The 23873-nt window shown below is 40.3% G+C and overlaps 1 protein-coding gene across 1 annotated transcript; it reads right to left on the reverse strand.

The window, feature by feature from the left end:
* Positions 1-2866: 2866 nt before the first annotated feature.
* Positions 2867-5192, reverse strand: LOC102268661 (gamma-crystallin F). The gene is made up of 3 exons (XM_005888994.2): positions 5184-5192; positions 4862-5104; positions 2867-3139 (listed from the first exon to the last, which is right to left on the reverse strand). Exons 1-3 carry the CDS (start codon positions 5190-5192, stop codon positions 2867-2869), a joined length of 525 nt encoding a protein of 174 aa, XP_005889056.2.
* Positions 5193-23873: the final 18681 nt, after the last annotated feature.

Raw genomic sequence — 23873 nt, forward strand, 5'->3', positions numbered from 1 at the left:
AAACCAAAGTTTCCTTAGAACTCCAATTCAAAGAACACCTCATGAAATAATGAGAAGAGAAAGCAACAGATTATCTGCACTTTCTTACCTTGCCAGGAGGCTAGCAGATGTCCCTAGGGAATATGGCTCTTAGTCATTTTTAACAAAAGTTAACTTTATTTCCTAAAATGGAGACTCTGGTTCCAAATAGTATTATTCAGATAATTATTCTGATGGTCAGAGGAGGCTCCCACTTGGAGATCATGCACACAAAGACCATAGGTATTATGAATGCAACCATGGTATCTTCCAAAGAATGCCACTGAATCAGGGGAGGCATGCTTCTGCCCAGGTCTCAGGTCAAACAACAGGGAGGGAACACAGTCCCGCCCACCAACAGAAAATTGGGTTAAAGGTTTACTGAGCATGGCCCCACCCATCAGAACAAGACCCAGTTTTCCCCACAGTCAGTCTCTCCCATCAGGAAGCTTCCATAAGCTCTTATCCTTCTCCATCAGATGGCAGACAGAATGAAAACCACAGTCACAGAAAACTAATCAAACCAATCTCACGTACCACAGCCTTGTACCACTTCTATTCAGCTCTAATTCCTCTTGATATTCCAGTACTGGATGATGTAGCTTCTGGAATGTTCAACTATTCTTTCTCACCTTCCATGTACTTACCATTTTTAAAAATCTCTTTAGCAGTTGGCTGTCTTTTTCTCATCATTATAACTCTTAAAAAACTGGTTGTTCTCCTAAATAGTAGCATGTGATCTTGCTCCACAATGTATTGATTTGGCCAGAGTAGTTAAAGTGTCAAAGATGATTATTTTTAGCCAGTTATTTTTCAAGCTCTTTATAAAATCTATAACATTGTCAACAGTGTTTGAAAAACTTCAGGGAGGCAAACATGGCAGCTTCCAGAATGAAAATGCTATAATTGAAGGGCCATCCTGGACAGGGAGCGGGAAAGGAAGGAAAATTAGCTTAGGAAAGAGGGGACTTTTATCTGTAGAAGGTAGGATCATTCTCATTTGTTGCTGAAACTTCAATTCAATGTTGTTAATGGAACAAACCTATGATAAGACAAGATGAGGGCCCACTCCCCCACTCCCTGCATCAGTGATAGGTGGATATTATAATTTCATTGAGTATCTCCTCATAAGGCAGTGGACATTCAATGACTATGTAAAGCTTAACCATGTTCTCTGCCATTTCCTAACTGTGAGGCTTTCATATAACTCAAGTTTCAGGTTGAGTTGTATCTGAAAACAAATTACAACTCATCTTTTTAGCCTGAAAGTCTGATCAACAGAGTTATAGTAAGAGGCATAAATGTAACTTTTCTGAAACAGTTACATCAAACAAGTAAAATCAACTTTAATAACAGATTTTATTAAATCTAATATATCCAAAATATTATCATTTCAACATTAAATGAATTGGAAAAATATTCAGATATTTTGCATTCTAACGTCCCTACTAAGTCTTTGAAATCTGGACTTAGCCAAATGAAGTCTAGCCAAATAGAGTCACATGATAATGACTACTGTATTAGCACAGATCTGAATGTCCTTAGAGCTTCTTCAAATATCTTGTAATGTGCATGTGTGTTAGGAAAGTAAACTGTTACATAATTTGACTACTATATTTAGCATTTTGGGAACAACTTATTTCTTAACTGCTAGATATTTTCAAGTTAAAAATGATTTGCAGTAGCTCTTTGGTAATCATGCCCACTCAACTCACCAAGAACTTATTTCAATAAGAGGTTGCCATTTTCAAAATTAAGTCAAACCCCTAAGCTGGGAAGTAATTTGTTTTTTTTTTTTCTCAATTATGTGTCAACATCTGAAATGAAGAAGTCTAGTATTTTCAACTGAAGAAAATTCAATAAATAATAGAATACCTACTTAAATTACATTTGATAAACTTTATCTTCCTGCAAAGAAATTTTGAATTCAATTAAATGATTAGTCCCCCTGTTTCTTCCTTAGTGCTATGATTATTATCAAATGTTGATTCATGAGCAAGAGGTAATCCAAGTATGGGGACAATATCAGCCTAGCCAATAGTAGATTCAAGAGCTTTGCATGGTTGCAAGTTATTTTCCTGATCATGTACCTTGTGCCTTTACTTCTGTCCCTCTGTGCTTATTTTTATCAGTGCACACTATCTGAATGCTTTGTCTCCCACCTAAGTAGAAAAAGGTTTGGAAGAGACTGTTGGGCTGTTCCTTAGGTAGCGCTTAGTTCTTATCCTTGTGCTCTGGATACACATATATTAATAAAACTATTCTGGTAATCACATATATTCATACCAAAGATGTGTTAGACACATCTATCTCTATCTAACTCTGTCTCCCTCTGATACAATTGCACTTAGCTGTCTTACTTAATGCGGTCTCCAAAAGGGAGTTCTACTAAGGAAAGAGTACTAAGACGATGACCAGATGTTTCACCAGCAAGCTTGCAGAACAGTTTCCTAAAAACTACTATATGCAAAGCTGAAATGTGTCAAGGATTTTAAAAGAAGAACTTATTTAATCCACCCCCACAAACTTAAGAAATGAAGAGTATCATTACACCAAGTTTTGCAAATTAGGAAACTGAGGCACAGAAATGTTAAGCAACTTGTTGATCAACTAAAGCTCTTTAGTGGTTGTGGCACCAGGCATTCTGTCCTGAGCCTGTCCTCTTTACTGCAACTCCACATCACCTTTCCCGCTGATACTTATAAGAAAATCTGTATTATTCCCAGCTTTATTTTTGTTAAGCCCTTTCAAGGAGCTTGAAAGGAAGAGAGAGACACATTATTGCATCAAGCACACAGGAAATATTTTATTAACTTTCATGTGGAGAAAAGGGTAGAGTAAAAATATTTCAATAGAAATCCACGGCCCTCCTCAAGGAGCCCACTCGGGCATTTGTAGCCCCCCAGTCGTGGTAGCGCCTGTAATCCCCCGGCCGCAGCAGGTACTGCCGCCCCCGGTAGTTGGTCATCTCGTAGAGGACCCACCAGCCCTCCAGCACATTGAAGGAATGGATCTCACTGAAGTGGAAGCGGTCGTGGAGTGAGGAGCAGTCCTCTGTGATCTCCACCATCTGGCCTCGATAGTCCTCTCGCTCATAGATCCTCAGCCGGTGGGAACCAGTCTGTGGGTTCAGCAATCGGCACATGGGAGAAGTCAGAGAACCTAGTCCTTAGCCACTAATCACTCACACCCCTGGGGGAATGGGCATTTACAAAGTCTTTTTTACATCAGAGATGACAAGTTTAAAAGACAGGCAACACCAGAGCCACCGTGTGCAACTGGGTAGACTGCAAACTGCAGAACTGAAGGGTGTGCTATTCACATAGATCAAGATATGCATGGTTCTCCCTAGAGTTTTCCAGGGCCACAACCTACATGAACCACATTTAGTACCTACTTAGTACCATTCTTAAGAAACAATTTTTATATATAATTTTTTGTTCTTTCCTTGATAGATTTCTGGTGGTCTGGAGTCCCCTCAGAGGATATAAAATAATTAGATGTTAAAATAAAAAAGCAAATATATCTCTTGCAAAAGGCATTATTTTGGATCTCAGTAGCATTAGAAGAGGCTGGGGAGAGACGAAGCAGAATTGCTTTCCCCAGCGTAAGTAAGGCACAGAAGATGACCATTAAGCCCAGACATCTAATTCCTGCCTTTCTGCTTTGAGTCCTGCTATTCTGAAGTCCTGAAAAGCAAGAGCCATTGTTAACGGTTAAGTTTCATTTCTCAGCTCTAACATGTGATGTGTCAAAATATATTTTAGGTTATTAATAAAAATAGAAGCTAAAAATCATGAAGGAGGCCTGCCTAGATGGATAGATTTTAGACCTTTAGGAAAATGGAAGGGAGGCTGTTAGTCCTGGGTGAATCCTGTCTGTCTCTTCTAAGCACTTGTGCTTTTATCTGCTTGTTTCGTCCTGGCATGTACATATTCAGTTTTCCTTCTTCCACCATAAAACCCTCCTTAGCAAAGGTTCTCATAAGCAATTCATTCTGAGGCATAAAAACTGCTAATAAGGCATCTTCCATGGTTTGCAAAGGGTTCACATGTCCGTTGTCTAATCTGATCTTCACAACCGCCTAACACACCATGTTATCTTCTTTTATGAGAAACTAATGATTAGAGCTTTCAGGCTGTAATCAGAAGAGTCAGCACTGGAAGGTGGAAGCTGAGATTTCCAGGCTCCTAATGCTAGTCTGGGTCCTATCAAGGCATTAAACCCTCTGAGGGGCTTTCAAACTTACTCAAAGCGGTACATTTTCCACAGGACTTGGTCACAGTCACATTACAGCATCCCTAACTGTGGAATTCCAGGCTGTTTGGGCTTTATTTGGATAGCAATGGCTTTGCAGGGGCTACTGGAATCACATTGCTGGTTAGTGGTTTTGCTGAATCAAAAAGCAGGACTTGAGAGACCCTGGATGTTCAAAGTAGTCAATATCTGTAGGGGGAAGGGTGGCTTGCCAGGTGACAGGCAATCTCCTTCCCACCTCATCACAGCTCTATGAATTAGCCGCCCTAGTAGCCCCATTTTACAGTTGAGGAAAGAGAGAAATAGCCCAGGGACTAGCCTAAGTACCACCTGAGTGTGAGGAGTTCATCACCTGTGGCAGAGTGTTCTGACACTCTGAACAGATACCATGCCACTTTTCCCCAGTAGAGGTGAGTTTATATTAGCAAAGGAAAATGCAATCTCAGTTAAGAGCATTGCATTCTCAATTAAGAGATATTAAAAAGGAAAAGAGCATCCAGTTAGGACCAGCAAAGGAAGGCCACCGTCCTACAGCCTGACCACGGCTGACGCGAGGCCACGGCAGGCCCAGGGGGACCGGACTCACGTGGGGGATGAGGCGGCAGGAGCGGATGGAGTCGTTGAGGCCCATCCACTGCTGGTAGTCGGGGTAGTCACCGCGCCGCAGGAAGTACTGGGGGCCCTGGAAGTTGGGCTGCTCGTAGATCATCCAGCAGCCACTGTCCACGCGGATGGAGTTGCAGCGGCTGAAGTAAGGCTGCAGGTTGGAGTGGTCGCTGCTGCACTCATAGTGGCGGCCCTGGAAGCCCCGGTCCTCGTAGAAGGTGATCTGCAAGGAAGGGAAGGAGAGGCTCAGAGGCCTGGCCTCCAGCCGGGCTGCGGGCCCCTCCCGCCGGCGCGGGGCTCACCTTCCCCATGGCTGCTGGACGCGGGGATGGAGTTCAGTGCGGTGGGGCCGGCGCGCGCTCTATATAGCGGGAGGGCTGCTGCGTTGGCAGGAACAACACAAAAGGGGCCCCCGGGTGAGGAGGATTTCCTTTCTGTCTCTTTTCTATATAATGACGGCGGGGGTGGGGTGGGGGACTTACTGTATGTTTTCTCTTAGACTCTCCAGAGCTTTCGAACTGATGACCCGCGTAAAACTGTCACTTGGTGCCTCTGGGGCCTTTAAATGAAGCCTATTCAGGAGATGGGAAGCGAGCAAAAGCGCTTAACCGGGTTAACACTTGTAATGAAATATTTTATTTATCTTTTAAGTATTCTAAGTGATCTCTTTTTGAGGAACGACTCGGGGTAGTGACCGGGTCAGAGGTCAGGATGGGGCCCAGCGGGAGGCGTCTAGATGAGAGAGCTTTCCCTTGGTGTGAGGATGTGGGACACAGAGGCACCTGGTTTCTCCGCAGGACGGTTGAAGGAGGATGGGATTTTCCCCTGAGAGAAGCTTCTCCCATCCTCACGGCTCAGGAGCGGATGCAGTAGACATTACACCGGAGGAAGACAGGTGGTGGGCGCTGGACCCCAGGAAGCCCTGTTCATGCACCTGGCTCAGCTCTGCTCCCTGGAGACTGAGTGGACCAGGGTCACCTCCAGACGCAGCCAGTTCCTCCCGCACCACAGGCAGGAAGCCCTCAACTTTGGAGTTCATGAGGCAACTGATGGTGGTTATTAGTCACATAGTAAATTTCTATTTAATATCTTTGCTAGCTAAGTGCTAAGCCTTTTTGTTTGGATCTAGCTGCTGTCAAATGCAAGTTACCCTGAAAATATAACCAAGTTTTAAATCCCACAATTTTGCAAAGCTTCTGCCTTCTCTACCTTCCCCAACCCTGAGCAAGCCCAAGTTGCTGTCTAGTTAAGTCTCTGATTCCAGGGACTGGAGTCTTCCCTCTTTCCCCACAGTCCCCGTTTCCTCCCCCAACTCCCAGCAGCTTCTGGTGCCCTACTCTCTATGAGCAGGCGTTCTCAATCTCAGTACTGTGGTGACATTTTAGGCTGGAACATTGTAGGATGTTTAACAACATCCTGTTCGCTGCCCACTAGATGCCAGTAGCACCTGCTTCCTTCCTCTCCCAGATATGACAACTGTGTTCAGATATTTCCCAAAGTCCCCATGGCGAGCAGAATCAGCCCTGTTAAAAACCACTGATTTCAAAGTGCTAGACATGTGCCTGACATTCTTACAAGCAGTTATCCCCCTGCATTAATGGGATCATTTGCAGGCTGTGTTTGTGGAACTGCAGAAATTCCTCAGAGATGCTCTGAGGCCACTCAGAGAGAAGGGAGGAGGGGAAAATGCAGTATCCCTGTCCTATTCCCTACTTGAATGGGAGTGTTTTCACTTGTACCTATTTTATAGAAAATTTTATTTGAAAACACAGTTTGATCACTAGATGATGCTAATTTTTAAAAGATAAATATTTGAAGACTACTGGTTTAAGGTATTGTGAATCTCATAATACCCTTTAAACTACAAATATTTGATCTCCTAGCCATAGGACATAATGAAATTGCTTTCCCTTTACAGCTCAATGTAGATGAATTTCCCAGTACGACTTGCTAATTTATCATGAAAAGATCCTGAGAGAACAAAACACGGACCTGATAAATCCTGATGTGATAAATTCTGGAAACATTAGCTCATGGCACTGGGCCAAAAAGAAAAAGAATGAGGTGGATATCACATGGAAAGTTCTGGACAACTGGGGATTAGTGTGTGAACAGTGGGCTGGGGAAAGGGGGCTGTGAAGCACTGGCAATGAGAATGCACTGAAACTGGGCTTTGACAAGTTCACAACCTGGTCTAGAAGCTGATTGCAGTTTGGGGCTCTGTTTTGAAGGTTTCTAAATGGTTGTCTGAAGATGAAATTGTTTCATTTGAATCTTAGCGATTTATTGGTTTGCTTTTTAGATCCTGGAGGATTAGTTGGTTATTCATGTTGCTTTTTAAATTTTGCCATTACCCTCAACCTTCTAACCTGCAAACTTTAAAGCTGAGTCGATTTCCTCGTAGGTATAACTTTTCAGGAGACTGAAACTGGAGGGCATCAACTTATACTAGTTAGAAGATCATGGGGAAAGATTTTACTACTGTATGAACAGAAAAAAAAACAAGCAGTATAGAGACATTGGGCACAGAGGTTAGCAATGATATAATCTGTTCTTATCCTGCATATTCCAAATGTGTTACTAGGGCGTTTAAGCTTTTCCTCTAAGCTCTTGAGGAAAAGCAGCAAGAGCAACAATAGTCTTTTAGGAAACAATTCAGGATATAAAATGGGGAATTGAAGCACTGTCAAATAAAGCATGTAATACTAAGTATGTTGGCAAGAAAATATGAAAAGCTTAAATCATGAGGGTCTATCCTCTAAAGGCTTATAAGCAGGCTTTCCCAAAAGGATGTGACAAACTTTCTCCCAACCGATTATTTTATTATTTGAAACTTTGGATCAATGTTTATTTTCCCAAAGATATGTATCAAATAATGAAGTTCCTAGTAATTGTAATCTTTCCTGTAGTATTTTTAAGGCCTCCTGAGCATAAAATATTTAAAACTAACAAATTATATTTTTACTCTAAAAATAATAGGCTGTATACCATGAAACTTTGTAATTGACTTTGTTTCAATAAGAAGCAGCTGCACTTCCCTAACACTGGTCACAGAAAGGTACCAAGGTTCTCAAGGGAGCTTGGTATAAACATACAAAGCAGGATTAGCCTGAATATTAATCAGTTGAGACAAAGGCAACTCTTTCCATCAATAGTCTAGTGAAATCACTCAGTTGTGTCTGACTTTTCACAACCATGTTGACAATAAGTCCATAGAATTCTCCAGGCCAGAATACTGGAGTCGGTAGCCTTTCCCTTCTCCATGGGATCTTTCCAACCCAGGGATTGAACCAGGGTCTCCTGCATTGCAGGTGGATTCTTTACCAACTGAGCTATCAGGGAACCCCAAATTGTCTTCTATCAAGGTCTTACAAGCCGTCTGCATATTTAATATGAGAATTCATTGTTTTAATGTATTTATAGTATTCATGCTAAGAACAGGAGATAACTTAAAGGCAATTCATGTTTGATCAATTTATGAGAGCAGTTGTGAAATGCAGACTGTACAAAATGTATAAAGTATCTCTCCTTTCATGAAGTAAAATTTTCAATTTCATGGTAATAAGAAAAACAGGAAGAAGTAAATTGCATCATATGCATTTTAAGTTATTCAAATTCTAAATACATTCTGTGATAAAATATGTATTTAATGGAAAATAATTCTACCTCAGAATAGCAGAGGAGAAAATAAACTTACATTTAAAATATAAGATTATTCTTTCTGTTTTAAAATTGCTAAACTTTTCTCTGTGCTGTGCTTAGTTATTCAGTTGTGTCTGACTTTTTGTGACCCCATGGACTATAGCCCGCCAGGTGCTCTGTTCATGGGGATTCTCCAGGCAAGAACACTGGAGTGGGTTGCCATGCCCTCCTCCAGGGGATTTTCCCAAACCAGGAATCAAACCCAGGTCTCCCACATTACAGATAGTTTCTTTACCGTCTGAGCCACCAGGGAAGCCCTTCTTAAAGCATAATATATTTTAAATGTCTGATGTCAAATAATTTAATTAAACCAAGAAAAAGATATTAAAAATTACTCAGGCAGCAAGACTGGTGAAATTTTTTACTTGAAAAATTTTAATCATTGTCTTTATTTACTAAACAGTCATTAATGGTAAAACTGGGAATTATAGCAGACTTTTTTTTTTTTAAGTCTTCTTAAAATATTAAGTCCTAAACAAAATAAAAACATAAGCCAGTAAACATCAAAAAGAGATCTTGATTCATATTTCACTCTTCATTTCTTTGTGCTATTGTCATACATATCCTATATACAAAATGTGAATAAGAAAAATCTAATCATAGCCTAGAGAAAATTTTTCTCAGTTGGTTATTCCTTTTTGCCCTAAAAGCTTCTTGTATGTCATTATTAAATAAATAGTTATGTAATTCAACCTCAACAACAGGAAGTATACATTTTCTTCTAAGGAAAATGAAAAAATATAATTGGCCTCATTCTCAAAAAGTAGCAGAGATTTTTTTCATTTTTAACAGGAAAATTTTTTTTAAATTGCCTGCTACAACAGAAAAGAATAATATTGAATTCTAAAATTAAACAAAGCTGCATACTAAAACACTACAATAGAATATATGATAATATATTTTTGAACATTTGAGTTATATACAATGATATGCTGCTGCTGCTGCTAAGTCGCTTCAGTCATGTCTGACTCTGTGCGACCCCATAGACAGCAGCCCACCAGGCTCCCCCATCCCTGGGATTCTCCAGGCAAGAACACTGGAGTGGGTTGCCATTGCCTTCTCCAATGTATGAAAGTGAAAAGTGAAAGTGAAATCACTCAGTCATGTCTGACTCTTTGAGACCCCATGGACTGCAGCCTACCAGGCTCCTCTGTCCATGGGATTTTCCAGGCAAGAGTACTGGAGTGGGTTGCCATTGCCTTCTCCGATATGATGATATAATTTATGATTAAAAGAAATTTAGTATCTTAATTAGCTCTATGACAGTAAATAACTCAAGAAACCTCTCTGGTTTACTTTTTCTACAAAATGAAGATGTTCAGTTTGGAAATACCAGAGGCTTTAGAAGATACTTAGCTTTAACACATAAAATTCTATTCATCACTAAAAAGAGAGAAACAAGTGTCAGCAAATACAAAAGTAGCCAAACAGGTTTTATGATCCTTTTTTAAAAAACTGAAAATTAAGATATGAGGAAATAGTATGTTGTACTTTCTGTTGTTCTTTCAAGTTATTTAGTTTTACAGATATATTAACTATTCTTTTATGTGCAGATTACAAAAAGTGAATTATTACTCCATAGAGAAATCTGTTTCAGACCCCTATCATCTTAGTGTTGAGCCAATCAAATTACCTTATCCTAGAGGACAAGAACATAAAGCAGCAGCTAAAATAATTGAATAATACTTCCCATAGTCCCACCCTAGTTAATATCTAATTTCTAAAATTCTTCTGTCTTCTTATTAAACTGTTTTCATCAGAGCAAAATACACCTCTTCTATCCAAATTTGAATTAAATCACCATGATTACAAAACCCTCCTTAAAAGAGGAATTAAACTTTATCCTTTTACTACTATGATTCAGAAAGAAAAGTTTATTCTTATTGAATGTTCTTACTATTCTTTGCCAAATAACTGCCCTGCTGCTGCTGCTGCTGCTGCTGCTGCGTCTCTTCAGTCGTGTCCGACTCTGTGCGACCCCCATGGACTGCAGCCTATCAGGCTCCCCCGTCCCTGGGATTCTCCAGGCAAGAACACTGGAGTGGGTTGCCATTTTCTTCTCCAATGCATGAAAGTGGAAAGTGAAAGTGAAGTCGCTCAGTCGTGTCTGACTCTTAGCGACCCCATGGACTGCGGCCTACCAGGCTCCTCCATCCATGGGATTTTCCAGGCAACAGTACTGGAGGGGGTGCCATTGCCTTCTCCCAATAATTTCCCTAGGTGTTTAGAATAATTATTGCACAAAATAGGTGGAGAGCCTACCCTTTTGAATTTTATTCTAGCCAATGTAGATGGATGCTAAAAGTAGACTAATTAAATTATAATTTTAGATGTGATAAATCATGTGAAAGCTACAAAAGGTTTTTCCCACACTGGATGGTGGGATCATGAACTAATATCAGCATATAGGAGTTCCTAGAATCATTTATGGCACCCCACTCCAGTACTTTTGTCTGGAAAATCCCATGGACGGAGGAACCTGGAAGGCTGCAGTCCATGGGGTCACTAAGAGTCGGACACGACTGAGCGACTTCACTTTCACTTTTCACTTTCATGCATTGGAGAAGGAAAGGGCAACTCACTCCAGCGTTCTGAGCCTGGTGAGCTGCCGTCTATGGGGTCGCACAGAGTCGGACATGACTGAAGTGACTTAGCAGCAGCAGCAGAATCATTTAACCTGCTTCTTTCTAGTAGTTATTTTTTTGCATTTGTTTCAGCATTATGAAATACTTTTACTTTTTCATATAACTGTTTAACTGTTTTCACATAACTAGTGTAACGATCAATCCTCCTTCCTTACTAATCTTATCCAGTGAAAGAGAATGTTATGACTGTGTTTGTTCAATTTGTGTCCATTCACAAAACAGAGCTTTTGAAGCTTCCTTTACCCAATCCTAAATTAATATTATTTACTGACAGGGCTTACTATAAAAATGTGGAGAGGGAAATGGCAACCCAGTCCAGTATTCTTGCCTGGGAAATCACATGGACGGAGGAAACTAGCTGGCTATACAGTCCTTGGGGTCATAAGAGTCGGACACACTTAGTGTCTAAACCACCACCACTATAAAAATGAAAAGGGCAGTAACAGTAAATATACAATAACTATTCTATACTTTCTTATAGTATCCAGTTCTTCATGAAAAGCATATTTTGTTTAATTTAGCCAAACTTGTGTCACCCTGTAAAGCATATTAATGTGTTAACTAGTAAGGCTAAACAGATACACTGATGATTTGGGAATAATTCATGACTTTGGGATGCTAAGGAATCAAAGAGGTTTTTATTTCTAGCTCCCCTTTTGACTCTTTAAAAAGTAAACAATTTCATTAATTTTAAACATTACTATAAAAGTGATCCAACCAGTCCATCCTAAAGGAGATCAGTCCTGGGTTTCATTGGAGGACTGATGTTGAAGCTGAAACTCCAATACTTTGGCCACCTGATGTGAAGAGCTGACTCATTTGAAAAGACTGATGCTGGGAAAGATTGAGGGCAGGAGGAGAAGGGGATGACAGAGTATGAGATGGTTGGATGGCATCTCTGACTCAATGGACATGAGTTTGGGTGGACTCCGGGAGTTGGTGATGGACAGAGAGGCCTGGCATGCTGCGGTTCATGAGGTCACAAAGAGTTGGACATGACTGAGCAACTGAACCGAAGTAATGAAAGCTACAGGAAATTCTTTAGTAGATTAACAGCTAAATATGCTTGTTAATTTAAATGCTTTGTAAAACTGGAAGACATATCTATGGAGAGCTTATTATTTTCTTTGCAAGTGTACAAAATATCACAAAATAATCAGTTTAAAAAGTTTATGATAATGATTGGGAAAATCCAGAACAGTCAACTGATAGCCCCAGAAAAACTCAATTAGGCCCTTGCCAAAATCCTCCATGAAATATCTCCGTTGGCTGGCCTATCAAACACTAAAAATTTTCTAGGAAAATGGAAAATATGGCCATCCATTCTTCTTGTATAACTTATATAATTTTGGAAGAATTTTAACTGTGGTTTTTGTGAAAAGAATGATGTTCATCTCCAGATAGATTTTATGTAATTGTCTCCTGCTGTGGGTTATCAAATCAATGTATACTTGTAATTCTTGTTTATTTTCTGAATTTCTGTTCTTCTGTTCTTTAGTCGCTCAGTTGTGTCTGACTCTTTGAGACCCCATGTAGCCCACCAGGCTCCTCTGTCCATGGGATTTCCCAGGCAAAAATGCTGGAGTGGGTTGCCATTTCCTTCTCCAAGGGATCTTCCAACCCAGGAATCGAACCCAGGTCTCCTGCATTGGCAGGCAGATTCTTTATCACTGAGCTACCAGAAGAGCCCTAATTCATTGTTGATCTGTTAAGAGATAGCAAGATTGAATAATTGCTGGCTTATGTCTGTTATAAGTGTGGTTGTGCCTATTACAAGAAAAGAGAGTTAATAACATTCATGGATATTTTAGAAAACATTGATAAACTTAATTTGACTCTTCCTTGAGCTGTTCCTTGGAAGTAGTTCAATTAACACAGTAAAGAAATAATATCCTTTCAAAAATATAATTTTAAATTTAAATCTTTTAAATGTCAACCTGCCACACGATGACAGTTACTTATTGTTCCACTGTCTTTCCTCTCAGTATTAATTATTTTTAAAATGTATTTGTTCTGGGTGAAAACTTTGTACAGATGTAATTTCTAAATTGAAAATAAAAAAGTAGAGTTCATGACTTTTATTTTTCTCCCAAATTATTCTTCCTTGTTAAGCTTAATTGAAAATAGAATAAGAATAAGGGAAAATAAAGTTATCTAAAAGACAGGGACAAAATACTATGAAGGTATTACCTGCAGTTTACCTTCAGACTACCTGCAGTTATGCACATAATTTCTGATTAGGGTAAGGTACTACTGAAATCAACTAGAAAACATTATGCTCATTCTTGATTTAGTTGTTTTCCTCAAAAAACTGTCAAAAAATTCACGTTAAGTTTGGAAAATATGTTTGCCATCTATGAAGAGCACATATTGAACAACTGAAGAAGCAAATTCTTGTTTGCTTCTCTTGACTTGTGCAAAACAGGTCAGACCTTTCAGATATCCTGTTGTTGTTGAGTCGCTAAGTCACGTCTGACTCTGTGACCCCATGCACTGCAGCGCAACAGGCCACCCTGTCCCTCACTACCTCCCAGAGTTTGCCCAAGTTCATGTCCCTTGAGTCAGTGATGCTATTCAACCATCTCATCCTCTGATGCCCTCTTCTCCTTTGGTTTTCAGTCTTTCCCAGCATCAGGAACTTTTCTGATGAGTTGGCCCTTCTCATCAGATGTATCACATTAGATATCCTGTCCCTCCTAAAAAGGTGATCTCCCATGCTTTTGCATGGCCGCATAGCATGGTGACAGGGAGGAAAGAGGTCTTCTTGGGCAACCCAGTTCTTCCGGGTGTATGGATCCCCAGGAGAGGTTCAAATTCACACGTGCTTTTGTAAATAAAGCTTTGTAAAAAGTGTTTGTTTTTCAGGTGCTTTCATTTGTTTCCCTCTTGTCTAATGCTGCTTTCATCCCACCTTGGCAGCGTCTCAGAGGTGTCACAGAGATCACGTACTCAGCAAAGCCTAAAATATTCATCTAGCCCTTTAGAGAAAAAGTTTGCAGCCTCCTGATCTGGGGTGAGAGATTTCACTGTGTCTTGTTTGTTTGTTTTTGTTTTCCCCTGAAGCATGTGATACTGCTTCCGTTTTGTTGTCGTTGTTGTATAAAGGACATATTCTTAGAAAAAATAGGATTCATGGTAATTTAGTGCAATTAGAAGAAAAAAAAAAGCATAGATTTCCAGGGAGGTGGAACATGACCCCATGACCCCATGAGAGCACCATTATTAATAACCTTAGTAGCTGTAATATTCTGGATAATTTTTTTCACCTTTATGAACCTCAACTACCTAATCTGTAAAATGAGACTAACAGTAACTGCTTTGCAGGTCTTTTGTGCAGATGAAATGAGATCATCTGTGAACAGGCTAGAACAGAGATGAAGATACTTTCCTGCCACACAACTTTCAACCCCTGATAAGCTGGTGGCAGAAGGGGAGTACTAGCATTTCTGGAAATGTTTTTGCTGAGGTGGGAGTGGGGGTGGGCAGGAGATGGAGGCAGGCTGGGGGAGGGGGAAGAAGTCATTTATTCAGGGCCCAACCTGATTAATATGATGATGAGTTTGAGATCATATGAGGGTAGATTCTTTGCTTTCTCTCTGCTTTCTGAAGATACTGGGTTTCCTGAATTATTTTTTTAAATTAAGAAATATATTTTGTATATACTATTGGCATGTGATCACCACACTGTTTAATTAACATCTGTTACCATGCATTGTTAGGCTTCCTGGGTAGTGTAATGGTAAAGAATCCACTTACTAATGCAGGGGATGTGGAAGACGTGGGTTCGATCCCTGGGTCAGGAAGATCCCCTAGAGAAGGAAATGGCAACCCACTCCAGTATTCTTGCTTGGGAAACCCCATGGACAGAAGAGCCTTCTGGGCCACTGTCCATGGGATTGCAAAGAGTCAGACATGACTGAGGATGTACACAACATAGTTAGAATTCTTTTTTTCTTGTGAGTTTTGTGAACCTGCAGAGCATGAATTCTCCCATGTCTCCTTGGTACAGCCCATCCTGCACTCCACCAGCTTCCACATGTTCAGTTTGACTGCAACCTGGCCGTAGCTGTGAGCCATAAGAGTATACTAAGAATAAGAAACCAAATTAGCCTGAAAATCTAGTCAGCTATCTCCACATACAACTGCTCTGGGCTAGTCTGGGAGGATGGAGATAAAATGAGTAGAAAATGGAAGTGACATTCCTACAAAATGCTAGAATAGAATATATAATAATAATCAAAGCATTTCAGCAGATAAAAATATCTGCAACACACACAAATAAAACCGAGTACATTACTCAAATCTAAATTAAATATTAACGAAGAAATTGCAGGTATAAAAAAACTGAATAAAATTTTTAGCCTGAAACATAAATGAACCAGATTTTCATTTTCATTTTGTTAATAGTTTTGTTCAGTTTTGAAGAGTAGGGAAAGAGTTATGAATCTCAGGTAAATTTCTCCAGGAAGGAAACTTTAACAGCTGTGTCTGGCTTCATTAATCCCCCCAGTGTTTCACAGAACTGTTAAGGATGAGCTCTTGCCCAGAAATGTGATTTAGATATTAGTACATCCAGGACGAAGCTGGAATTTCTGTTCAGGAACTCAAGTCGTAGAAAGTGTCCTATTCTGAACTGGGTATTGTGCATGCATGCTAAGTCACTTCAGTCGTGTCTGACTCTGCGACCATGTGGACTGTAGCCTGACAGGCTCCTCTGTCCATGAGATTCTCCAGGCAATAATATTGGAGTGGGTTACCATGCCCTTCTCCAGAGGAGCTTCCTGATCCAGGGATCAAACCCAAGTCTCTTATGTCTCCTGCATTGGCAGGAGGGTTCTTTACCGCTAGGGCTGCCTGAGTAGCCTGAGTTGGGCATTATTTTTTTGGCAAAAATTGATTGGACCAAATTTACCAAAGAACCATTAAACTGGTGAAGCAATGACTTGAAGGGATTAGAAATTTCTAGGGTGCAGAAACAGGCAGTAATGCAGGGACATCAAAATGTATTAAGAAATGTCACTTTAGGCACAATAAGTACAGAACTGACGATATGAGTAGAAATAGGAAGTGATGTGAGCTCACCATAAGACTTAACAAGGCTGCCTTGATCTGGTGTGGCATGCTTTACCAGAGAGAGTTCTTTTTCAGTCAGTCAGTCAGTTCAGTCACTCAGTCACGTCTGACTCTTTGCAATCCCATGACTATTGCACGCCAGACTTCCCTGTCCATCACCAGTTTTCAGAGCTTGCCAGACTCATGTCCATTGAGTCGGTAATGCTATCCAACTGTCTCATCTTCTGTCGTCCCCTTCTCTTCCTGCCTTCAACCCTTCTCCACATCAGGGTCTTTTCTAATTAGTCAGTTCTTTGCATCAGGTGGTCAAAGTATTGGAGTTTCAGCTTCAGCATCAGTCCTTTTTCAGTAAAGATAAATAAACATGCCATATTTTAACTACCAACATTAAATGACAGATGAGGTTTAAGTGTCTGATGAATGGTTAGACTAAATGACCTTTGAGAACTCTTTCTACTCTGAGATGCCGGGCTCCCAAAGTAGTTAATTAGCCCAGGAGAACATTTGGACTTCTCTGTGCTGGTTCCACAGAAAGGAGGGAAATTAATCCCTAAAAATATCTAAGTCCTGAAATCTGCACAGACACAAGCTTATAGTGAACAATTGTAACCAAGTAAAGGAACTAAAGATCCCCTGGAGAAGGAAATGGAAACCCACTCCAGTATTCTTGCCTGGGAAGTCCCATGGACTGAGGAGCCTGGTGGGCTACAGTCCATGGGGGTCACAAAGAGTTGGACACGACTGAGCTACTTCACTTTCACTTTCAAAGGAACTAAGGCAGCTCTATTGTGTACAGAATTTGGAATAACTCATTTCATAGAATAAGGTTCTCTGTGTGCAGAATACTCAGAATTAAGAAATGGATGTGAAGGGTAGAAATTTAGGGAAACAATTAAGAGAGTCATGACTAAACTTCTTCTCAGCAAAGAGAATAATTTTTTTTTTTTGAGAATAATATTAATATCATGATTCCAGGGCCAGATATCAGGGATTCTGGGCTTCCCTGATAGCTCAGTTTGTAAAGAATCCTCCTGCAAAGACCCCGGTTCAATTTCTGGGTCAGGAAGATCCACTGGTTAAGTAATAGGCTACCCACTGCAGTATTCTTGGTCTTCCCTTGTGGCTCAGCTGGTAAAGAATCCACCTGCAATGCAGGAGACATGGGTTCAATCCCTGGGTTGGGAAGATCCCCTGGAGAAGGGAACAGCTACCCTCTCCAGTATTCTGGCCTGGAGAATTCCATGGGCTGTATAGTCCACAGGGTAGCAAAGAGTCGAACACAACTGAACAATTTTCACTTGGGGCCAGAAGGTGACCTTGGCAATTCAGAAGCTTCAGAAAGATTTTGTTCTCCTCCAGTTAACAGTCTCTATCCCATTTTCTCCATCTTTTTTAAGTTCAAAGAAGATTTTGTTTACCAAAACAACCAAAACATATGTATGGGCTAAAAATTGAGATTATTTTTGATATTTTTCTAACTGCAAAACTCTATATAACATCATCGAAGTAGAATTATTTTTGTGTGTTTGAGTCTCTCTGTGTGTGTATGTCCCTTCTTAGTGTTGTGTCGCTAAGCACCTATGGTTCCCTGAAGTTTTGAGGGAGAAAGGAAAAGTACCAATTATTTGAAAATAAGTGTTTAAAAAATATTCTGTGCATCAGTGTACTTTTCCTGGTTTATGTGAAAACAAAGCTTATCTCCGTGTAAGGGATGAAAATTCAGGTCTACAGAGGTCAAGCGTGAATCATCAGCACAAGAAGGGGGCAGCTGCCTGCACTACAAAGCTCTTGCCCAGTGACCTTGCCTTTCAAGCTGAGTACAGTTCTTTAGGACCAAACAAAACACCTCAGAAGGCTGGTTAACCCGAGGGTCATTGGTTTGCAACAAAAAGGTTTCTGATGTGTAGTTCTTAGAAATAAAATGAGGAACTGCCTAGCAGGAAAAACTGGCTAAAGCTCATAAAGGTGGATGATTAGCAAAAACTCCTCAACAAAAACGACTGAGAGGGACTCCTCAGGTCCTCCTCCTCCTGAGGTAGTCCAGTGCTTACGTCTCGGCCTTCCAGTGCAGGGGTGCAGGTTCAACCCCTGGTCAGGATGCTAAGATCCCACATGTTTCGTGGCCACAGAAAAAAAAAAGCATAAAACAGAAGCAATAGTGTAACAAATTCAATAAATACCTTTAAAATGGTTCACATCAAGAAAAAGTCTTTTTAAAAATGGCTGAGACTTAAGAGGCTAGATGAGTTAGTGTTGATTTTTCCTATTAGCTGTTCCACTATTCCTGCTTATGTGCTCTGGACTGTGTGGTGATGGTCTTGAAGTGTTAGAGTCAAAGAGATAGGATGATTTGTAGAAGGAAGAGCTCCCACGTGCGAGGTTCTCACATTTACAGATGCTGCTGGAACCCAAAAAGCCTAAGTGACATGTGCCAGTGAGTTCACAGCAGGGTCAGGTCTAGAACCCAGTTTCCATGTATCTCAGAGTAGCTTAGTATTTGCTAGTACAGACTGGAATATAAATTTGCTTTCTTTTAGTTTCTATAAAGACTCTCACTTTAGGTGAGTGAGGGCCTATGATAATCATTCACTGGCTTGGGTCTTCTCCTTTTTGGTCACCTTCATTATTCCTGGCCAGTTACTTCAAATTAGAACTTTTTTAAGTCTGTTGATAACAAGACCAAGACAGATAAGAACAAGGTGGCTCTTTTGGTGAACACTGAAAAACAGGTAGCTGCCCTTTTGTTTTCTTAATTGCTTTGGATGTATTAGAGAAATATTACAGGTATTTCAACCAGGTACAGGAGATGGCTGGCACTATCTTTTGTCTGTTGTCTTTTCAGTTCAGTTCAGTTCAGTTCAGTTGCTCAGTCGTGTCCGACTCTTTGTGACCCCATGAACTGCAGCATTCCAGGTTCCCCTGTCCATCACAAACTCCAGGAACTTGAACAAATTCATGTCCATTGAGTTGGTGATGCCATCCAACCATCTCATCCTCTGTCATCTCCTTCTCCTCCTGCCTTCAATCTTTCCCAGCATCAGGATCTTTTACAATCAGTCAGTTACATCAGGTGGCCAAAGTATTGTAGTTTCAGCTTCGGCATCAGTCCTTCCAATGAATAGTCAGGACTGATTTCATTTAGGATGGACTGGTTGGATCTCCTTGCAGTCCAAGGGACTCTCAAGAGTCTTCTCCAACACCACAGTTCAAAAGCATTGATTCTTTGGTGCTCAGTTTTCTTTATAGTCCAACTCTCACATCCATACATGACTACTGGAAAACCACACCTTTGATTTGATGGACCTTTCTCGGCAAGGTAATGTCTCTGCTTTTTAACATGCTTTCTATGTTGGTCACAGCTTTTCTTCCAAGGAGCAAGCGTCTTTTAATGTCATGGCTGCAGTCACCATCTTCAGTGATTTTGGAGCCCTCCAAAATAAAGTCTGTCACTGTTACCATTGTTTCCCCATCTATTTGCCATGAAATGAGGGGACGCAGATGCTATATTCTTAGTGTCTTGAATGTTGAGTTGTAAGCCAACTTTTTCACTCTCCTCTTTCACTGTCATCAAGAGGCTCTTTAGTTCTTCACTTTCTGCCATAAGGGTGGTGTCATCTGTATATCTGAAGTTATTGATATTTCCCCTGGCAATCTTGATTCCTGTTTGTGCTTCATCCAGCCTGGCATTTTGCATGATGTACTCTGCATGTAAGTTAAATAAGCAGGGTGACAATATACAGCCTTGACGTACTGCTTTCTCAATGTGGAACCAGTCAGTTGTTCCATGTCCAGTTCTAACCATTGCTTCTTGACCTGCATAAAGATTTCTCAGGCAGCAGGTAAGGTGGTCTGATATTCCCATGTCTTGAAGAATTTTCCACAGTGTGTTGTGATCCACACAGTCAAAGACTTTGGCATAGTCAATAAAACAGAAGTAGATGTTTTTCTGGATCTTACTTCCTTTTTCAATGATCCAATGGATGTTGGCAATTTTATCTCTGTTCCTCTGCCTTTCCTAAATCTGAACACCTGGAAGTTCACCATTCATGTACTGTTGAAGCTTGGCCTGGAAAATTTTGAGCATTACTTGCTAGCATGTGAGATGAGTGCAATTGTGCGGTAGTTTGAACATTCTTTGGCATTGCCTTTAATTGGGATTGGAATGAAAACTCACCTTTTCCAGTCCTGTGGCCACTGCTGAGTTTTCCAAATTTGCTGGCATATTGAGTACAACGTTTTTACAGCATCATTTTTTAGGATTTGAAATAACTCAACTGGAATTCCATCACTTCTACTAGCTTTGTTCGTAGTGATGCTTCCTAAGACCCACCTGAACTTGTGTTCCAAGATGTCTGGCTCTAGGTGAGTGATCACACTATTGTGATTATCTGGATCATGGAAATCTTTTTTCTACATTTTTTCTGTGTATTGTTGCCACCTCGTCTTAATATCTTCTTCTTTTGTTAGGTCCATACCAATTTTGTCCTTTATTGTGCTCATCTTTTCATGATATATTCCTTTGGTATCTCTAATTTTCTTGAAGAGATCTCTAGGCTTTCCCATTCTATTGTCTTCCTCTATTTCTTTGCACTGATCACTGAGGAAGGCTTTCTTATCTCTGTTTACTATTCATTGGAACTCTGCATTCAAATGGGTGTATCTTTCCTTTTCTCTTTTGCCTTTAGCTTCTCTTCTTTTCTGTTATTTGTAAGGCTTCCTCACGTAGCCATTTTGCCTCTTTGCATTTCTTTTTCCTGGGGGTGATTTGATCTCTGCCTCCTGTACAATGTCACAAACCTCCATCCTTAGTTCTTTAGGCACTCTGTCTATCAGATCTACTCCTTTGAATCTATTTGTTACTTCTACTCTATAATCATAAGGGATTTGATTTAGGTGATATCTAAATGGTCTAGTGGTTTTCCTTACTTTCTTCAATTTCGGTCTGAATTTATCAATAAGGAGTTCATGATCTGAGCCACAGTCAGCTCCCGGTCTTGTTTTTACTGACTGTATAGAGCTTCCCCATCCTTGGCTGCAAGAAATATAATTGACCTGATTTCGTTATTTTCCATCTGGTGATGTCCATGTATCGAGTCTTCTCTTGTGTTGTTGGAAGAGGGTGTTTGCTATGACCAGTGCCTTCTCTTAGCAAAACTCTGTTAGTCTTTGCCTTGCTTCATTTTGTACTACAAGCCAAACTTGCCTGTTACTCCAGCTGTTTCTTGACTTCCTACTTTTGTACTCCAGTCCCCTGTGATGAAAAGGACATCTTTTTTGGGTGTTAGTTCTAGAAGGTCTTGTAGGTTTCCATAGAACCGTTCAGCTTCAGCTTCTTCAGCATTACTGGTTGGGGCATAGACTTGGATTGCTGTGATATTGAATGGCTTGCCTTTGAAATAAACAGAGATCATTCTGTTGTTTTTGAGATTTCACCCAAGTACTGCATTTCAGATTCTTTTGTTGATTATAAGAGCTCCTACATTTCTTCTAAGAGATTCTTGCCCACAGTAGTAGATATAATGGTCATCCGCATTAATTCCCCCATTCCAGTCCATTTTAGTTCACTTATTCCTAAAATGTCGATGTTCCCTCTTTCCATCTCCTGTTTGACTACTTCCAATTTACCTTGATTCATGGACCTAACATTCCAGGTTCCTATGCAATATTGTTCTTTATAGCATCAGACGCTATTTCCATCACCAGTCACATCCACAACTGGGCTTTGTTTTCACTTTGGCTCCATCTCTTCATTCTTTCTGGAGTTATTTCTCTACTCTTCTCCAGTAGCATATTTGACACCTACTGACCTGACAAGTTTATCTTTCAGTGTCATATCTTTTTGCCTTTTCATACTGTTCATGAGGTTCTCAAAGCAAGAATAGTGATGTGGTTTGCCATTCCCTTCTCCAGTGGACCACTTTTTTGTCAGAACTTTCCACCATGACCTGTCAGTCTTGAGTGGCCCTACATGGCATGGCTTATAGTTTCATTGAGTTAGGAAAGGCTGTGGTCCATGTGATCAGTTTGATTAGTTTTCTGTGATTGTGATTTTCATTCTGTCTTCCCTCTGACAGATAAGAATAAGAGGCTTATGGAAGCTTCCTGATGACAGAGACTGACTGTGGGGGAAGCTGGGTCTTGTTCTGATGGGCAGGGCCAAACTCAGTAAATCTGTAATCCAATTTTCTGTTGATGGGTGGGATTGTGTTCCCTCCCTGTTGTTTGACCTGAGACCAAACTATGGTGGAGGTAATGAAGATAGTGGCGACCTCCTTCAAAAGGTCCTGTGCAGGCATTCCTTGCACGTAGTGCCCCCCACCCTGTAGCAGGCCACTCTCACCCACGCCTCTGCCAGAGACTGCTGAGCACTCACAAGCAAGTTAGGGTCAGTCTCTTATGGGGTCACTGCTCCTTTCTTCTGGGTCCTGGTGAACACAAGGTTTTGTTTGTGCCCTCCAAGAGTCTGTTTCCCCAGTACTGTGTAGTTCTGTAATCAAATCCCACTGGCCTCCAGAATCAAATTCCCTGGGGATTCTCAGTGGTCTTTTAATCAAATTATATTCAGTCTAATTCTTGGTAAGATTTTTGGTGGTATTATCTCAGGCTTGTTCCCCATTATCTTTGTTGCCTTAATAAATAATGTTTTATCACAGAAACTGACTTAACTAAATGTTGTCCTTTATTTTCATCATTAGTTGTAGAATTACAAGATACATCAAAAATAACCTTATGAATTATTGTCTCCAGTTAATTGAGCCAATTCTTCCTCTAATTCATAATGAAGGTGTGTTTACTCTTGCTATGAGTATTGATCAGATTTCCCACTCCACATATCAGTAAGTTATATTATGAGACTGTGCCTAAAACTTTTAGGTAGTATGCTCTTAAAGCATGTCAATTTTCCAAGAATAAATCTTGGCCATCATTAGGTCTGTTGCTTCTGATTGCCACTATTTGCGCATTATTTAGTTCTCCTCTGAAGAATTTATTTCTCTGAGAAATTACATTTTGTTGATTTCTAACATTTAAAACATAATTGTAATTATGTTTTGATTTAATTAAAGCCTACTGTATTTTGATGAAGTTGGATGAATTAAAATAGCTATAGACCTCCAAATGTGGATTCAGGATGATTTTATAAAAACTTCTTTATCTAAGAAAACTTCTTGGAACCTGAAATCCTTCTCTCTTCAGGCAGTTAATTCATGGAAAAAGTCAGAACAGACTCAGAACCAACTACCAATTTTAGATCCAAAATGCATCAGGCAAAAATCTTCAAATGTGGGGCATATTTTTAAAATCTGTTCCATCAAAAACAACAAAACACCCTTTCTATTAGTGATGCAATCAGGGGTCATGTTTGCTTCATAGCCTGAGAATGATTATTTTTAGGTTTAATCTAGCAGATCAGAGACTGAAGGACAGTGTAGCCTGCACACATTCAACAAGACCCTCAGTTGGTAGGAACTTGTGGTTCCTTGCTGTGCGGCTCAGGTCTGGAACAGCCTTAACTCTGGAACGTATGTCAGCTAAGGCAACCATTTCTATGACTGATTTCCTGCCCAGACCCTA

The sequence above is a fragment of the Bos mutus genome, chromosome 2, assembly GCF_027580195.1.
Source record: "Bos mutus isolate GX-2022 chromosome 2, NWIPB_WYAK_1.1, whole genome shotgun sequence".
In the NCBI taxonomy this organism is placed as follows: Eukaryota; Metazoa; Chordata; class Mammalia; order Artiodactyla; family Bovidae; genus Bos; species Bos mutus.